Source organism: Sorex araneus, chromosome 3, assembly GCF_027595985.1.
Source record: "Sorex araneus isolate mSorAra2 chromosome 3, mSorAra2.pri, whole genome shotgun sequence".
NCBI classification, from domain to species: Eukaryota; Metazoa; Chordata; class Mammalia; order Eulipotyphla; family Soricidae; genus Sorex; species Sorex araneus.
The window spans coordinates 39,635,393-39,640,596 of NC_073304.1; the positions used below are offsets into that span (position 1 = coordinate 39,635,393).

General features: G+C 50.1%; 1 protein-coding gene across 1 annotated transcript; it reads right to left on the bottom strand.

Annotated features, from left to right (window-relative positions):
- Positions 1-2,269: 2,269 nt before the first annotated feature.
- Positions 2,270-4,146, bottom strand: SIX6 (SIX homeobox 6). The gene is made up of 2 exons (XM_004612383.2): positions 3,500-4,146; positions 2,270-2,435 (listed from the first exon to the last, which is right to left on the bottom strand). The coding sequence occupies exons 1-2, from the start codon at positions 4,069-4,071 to the stop codon at positions 2,270-2,272; spliced, it is 738 nt and encodes a 245-aa protein (XP_004612440.1). The 5' UTR covers positions 4,072-4,146.
- Positions 4,147-5,204: the final 1,058 nt, after the last annotated feature.

Below are 5,204 nucleotides of genomic sequence, written 5' to 3' on the forward strand. Positions count from 1 at the left end.
AAAGTCTTCATAGTTTGGATGGGTTGGGTTTTGGGGAAGCAACACTAGAATTCCCTGGATTTTTCACTGAAATGCAGTACTCATTGTTAGATTCAGGACTTTGGAGAAGCAAGGGAGGCATCTCAGTGAAAAATCTAAGGAGGCACTCCACTCAGAATCTTTGCAGCTGCTAAGTCCACAAGCTGCTCTCCATGATATTCTAAGAAATACCAGGAGCACTAGGAAGCAACATTTGAGTCTTAAGAAAGCTTTAGCATCCCATCATTTCAGAACCTGCAGAAGGTTCTGAAGTAGCTTACTTGCATAATTGTTTACTTTCGGGAAGCACACCAGCTAGATCACAAAGATTTACTACTCCATCTAGAGAATGTATGCAAGAGAGATTTGATGTCAACAATTCTCTGGATATGGGCCATTTTATGTAGTGACAACCACTTATCAAGTCTAATTGAGGCCAAATCTGTTTCAGAGGACTAGAAACCAACAAATTCTACCCTTACTCATCTCTGGGCTCCCCCATATATCTGACCACTTGACTGCTTTCCCCCCTTTTCCATGACTTCATTTATTTTGGTGGGATTACGCACTTATACTCAAGAAAGTCCCCCAATTTCTAAATCACTGATTTTTATGTGCATCTGCTAAGGACCAAAAGCAAATTAAAAGGAGTCTGTGGGGGTTGGGAGACAATTTAAGGGTGAAAGTTCAGCTCAAGTGACTTAAAGATCAAATTTTACAATCTGCAATCTCACTAGAAAAAAAGGCTTATGATCTCTCTGGGTAGCATTTTACAAATTCTTTTGGTACAAGGACAGTGGGTATTTTAGTGTGTATGTTCACTTGTGTATGCACACTACCTCTACACTTTGGGAGGACGAATTAAATCCTGAGAATATTTGCTATTTTAATTGAAGACCATTTTCAAGACAGTGAGGCTCTGAATGACTTCATATTTAATACAGGGGTCAGATTTTTAAATGCCTACCTTTCTCAACAATTTTATCTCAATATGTGACAAGATTACACCTCCCCACTTCAGTATCCCTTTTGTTGAAAGTAATTCATTTGGTTAAAAATGAATGAGTTTGGTTATTACGACCTTGTATCTTCTTGTACTTTAACCCATATGTTCATGGATTCATACTGCTTTAGTATAGGAGGTTGGGAATATTAAAGGAAATGGGAAACCGTTCTCATTGTTAGAGCCTGTGTCAGAATAGTCTTGTACTTTTATAAAATTGGACTCACTAGTAAGCCCCAGAGTTTGACTTCCTAAATTGTTCTTGACAGCCAGTCACTTCATAAGTTTCAGATCAGGTGAACAAACCATAGTTATTTATGCTAGGAATGTGGGAGTTCTCTTATATAGGATGCTCATGGCACCATTTTTGGGATTAAATATACATACATACACACATGCAATCTGATGCTGAAGGTTGTTCTGGAACTACCAAAGGCTGTTTAAAAAATATGCCAGGAGACATCAGAAAAGGCAAAAGATAGACTGTTTGCACAAGGGCCCCTGCCTGCCAAATGAGAGAACAATTTTGTCTTCCTTCCTTCCTTCCTTCCTTCCTTCCTTCCTTCCTTCCTTCCTTCCTTCCTTCCTTCCTTCCTTCCTTCCTTCCTTCCTTCCTTCCTTCCCTCCCTTTTTTCCTTTTCTTTCTTTCATTTAGGAATCTGAGAGAACCTTAATTAAGAAAGGATGCTCACCAGTTTTTATTGTTTGGCTTCTCACACAGAACCCACCTTTCCACCCTATACCTTTAGAAACATTAAGTTATCAAGATATAGAGAAACCTACCACGGTAGTCTCTTAAATAAGTAAACAGTATATATATGTTTTGATTTTTAAAAATTTAAAGCAAAAGTTATACATATATAACAGCGTCCTTTTGACGTGAAATACCCACGAGAAATTCAGGGCTGTCGCGCAGCTTGCAGTTCAGGTTTCCGGAGGCATCTTTGCAGCTAAATCCTTGGGGGGAAAGCAAAGCAAGGAGACTGTGGCACTGGATTGGCCTCGCCAGGGAATCCGGGTGGCAGTGGGAAGGTGCTCCTGGAGCCAGGCATGCAGGGCAGCAGACAGGGAACCTGGCCCCAGTCTCCAGCCACTGTGTCCCGGTCGCTTGGCTTCTTAAGTCCTGGGTTTGCTTAGTCTTGCATCCTCCCTACTGCCTTCATTTTGTTTGTCTAGGTCCTTTTTCTTTTTTCTTTTCTGTTTTGTTTTTACACTGAATTCTCTTTCTGAGCCGGCTGGGTGAGAAACTCAGATATCGCACTCGCTGTCGCTGGACGTGATGGAGATGGCCGAAGTGGCTGCCTTGCTGGATAGGCTGGCGGCTGGGCTGGCGGCGCCCAGCACCTCGGGTGTGCCTTCTTCCTCGGCCCGCAGTACCCTCCCGGAGCCTTGCGACAGAACCTGCTGCTGGAGTCTATAGGAAAGGAAAAGGATACTAGTCACAGTGTGTAACATGGCCATATTGTCCCCATCTACCCCACACATCCACATGCCTCCCTTCAGTGGTGGATCAGATGTGGGCAGCTAATGTGGGTAAGGAGGCAACTGAGGCCAGCAAGGAATTGATAGGACCCAGCAGTTGCCCCATCCTCCTATGAATCTTTTCCCTCTCCTGCACAACCCCCTGACTCATTTCTGTGATGGAGTTTTTATTAAGAGGTTTGCAGGACTGTTGATGACAAATGAGGTAGGGTGACAAGGACAAATCAACTTCTAAGAAAGACTCTGGCCTGTGTCAGTGTCCCCAATGCCAGCTGGGCTCAAACTAGTGGCGAAAAAAGAGCTGTCCTGGGTTGGTTGCCCAGAGTTTTAGGCCTGGGAAAGTAATCAACTCTTGGACAAAATGTTTAGCTAAAGCAGGGGAATGAAAAGCCTCAGCCAACTGCCCTGTTGTTTTGAGAGAGGGCTGGTTAGGGGTGGGAAAAGATCTCCCATTTTCTAGGTGAAAAGAACCACCGTCAGCACTAGTGATGTAGAGATCTGGGCTTTTAAAATGACAGTGCTCAACACAGGTGGCTAATACACTCCGCTTCACTCTACAAGAGCCTGGATCCAGGTTGACAAAAATTCGCTTTAGGTGTTGGGGTCCCTAAATGTTTCAGAACTATAATTTTCCTCTTCTAATGCTGACCATGGTTTGGTGACTGGGAATGGCTGCTGGTGAGATTACCCCCAACCCCACCTTGTGTGTGTGTGTGTGTGTGTGTGTGTGTGTGTGTGTGTGTGTGTGAGAGAGAGAGAGAGAGAGAGAGAGAGAGAGAGAGAGAGAGAGAGAGAGAGAGAGAGAGAGAGAGAGAGAGAGAGAGAGAGAGAGCGCCTAGACTGGGAGAACCCCCAAATATACTCCTACTCAAGACTTCAGAGCACAGCGGTCCCAACTCAAACTGAGCTCCGAATGCCGAGTGAAAAGAAGCCTCGGGGCTCCAGGTAGAGGGGCAGGGGTGAGCGCTCGGCGGGCGCAGAGATCTCGGTACCAACCTGTTCTTGGCTGCAGCCGCCCGGTCCCTTTGTCGGCGGTTTTTGAACCAGTTGCCCACCTGCGTCGGGGTCAGTCCGGTTGCCTGGGCCAGCTCACGTTTTTTGCTGGGGTTGGGGTAGGGGTCCTGCAGGTACCATTCGCGCAGCAGGTGCCGCGTGCGCTCCTTGAAGCAGTGGGTCTTCTGCTCGCCGTCCCAAATGGTGCGCGGCAGCGGGAACTTCTTCCTCACGCGGTACTTGTCCACGGGCCCCAGGGGCCTCCCCCGCAGCTTCTCCGCCTCCTGGTAGTGCGCCTCGAGCCACAGCGCCTGAAGCTTGGCGTGCGACTCCTTGGTGAACTTGTGGTTCTCCAGGATGTGGTAGAGCTCGCGGTAGTTGCCGCCGTGGAAGGCCACGATGGCTCGCGCGCGCAGCACCGATTCATTCTTGTTGAGCGCCTCGCAGGCCGCAGGGGCCACGGGCAGAGACCAGAGGAAGCGACCCAGCCGCTCCACGTCGCCGCTCTCCTCCAGGGTCTCGCAGACCCCGGCCACTTGCTGGGGGCTGAAATTCAGGATGGGCAGCTGGAACATCGAGGCGGTGGGGGCGGCCGCGGGGGCTCGGAGCGTCGAGCGGGACACGCAGCGGCTGCCCGCGGGCCGGGCGGGGTGTGCGGGGCTCTTCGGGGCCGGCGAGGCGCAAGGCCCGGGCGGCGCCGGCAGAGCGGGAGCGCGGGGAGCAAGCGCGGGCTGCCAGCGCTCGGGTTCGACTCGGCTCCGTGCGGGCGCGCAGGCAGGCCAGCGAGCGGGCGCGGCTACTGGGGTGGGCGGATTGGCGGCGCGGGCGCCATGGAGACCCTCTGTCAGTCACCCGCACGCTCTGCCAATCAAGATTGCGACCTGCGCGCCCGGGCCATTTCAGCACCTCCCCGCTCTCGACAGCGCCCGCCGTCCACCCGCGGACTTCCCCCGCAGTATTTTGCAGAACCTGGAGGAAAAGGACGCGCGAATGGCAGGGGGGGAGAGAGATAGCGAGAGAGAGAGAGAGAGAGAGAGAGAGAGAGAGAGAGAGAGAGAGAGAGAGAGAGAGAGAGAGAGCATTTCAAACCCCACCTCCCCCGCCTCTATCCTCCTTCTCCTCCCCACCCCCACCCCTATCCCCGAAAAGAGGCAGTGATGCCACTGGAATCCACTTTGAGGCGAGGCGATTGCTTGGGTCAAGAGGTCTCCAGAAGACTAAGAGGACAGGACCAAATAGAGAATTCGTCCAAGTTTAGTTGTTAGGACGAAATAGCAAACCTTGCGGGGAGTGTAGGGATGGGGAGGGAGCAGGAGTAGATCAGCCCATTTCTTCCCAACACCTAACCCTCCTCCTCCACCCCCCCCCCCCGCGTGCATTCCCTCCTTTCCCGTGGAGCCGCGTGGGAACCGACTTTAAAGCCGAAGTATGGGAATCTATAAGATTCTATTCCCAGTCTTCTGAAATCGCCTCAAATCATTCATAATATGAGGTTGGCCCCTCAGCCCGGGCCCCAAGAACAGAAGTGCTAACCATGAAGTCACACCCTCGCAAGTAAAGAGGGGTTTGACCCCAATTTTATACTTTTCCGTTGCCCCCCACCTTCCTCAAGATTAATGGACTTGAACAAATATGAAGCATAGCCATATTTAGAGTGAAAAGTCATAGGTAGACCAAGACAGCGACTTAAAAACTTATTTTTAAGAAG

Excerpts from the sequence above, each read along its gene's own strand:
- SIX6 (XM_004612383.2), bottom strand. The coding sequence starts at position 4,071 with ATGTTCCAGCTGCCCATCCTGAATTTCAGCCCCCAGCAAGTGGCCGGG. Across the intron at positions 2,436-3,499 it reads GCGGCTGCAGCCAAGAACAG|ACTCCAGCAGCAGGTTCTGT; the intron begins GTTGGTACCGAG and ends CCTTTCCTATAG.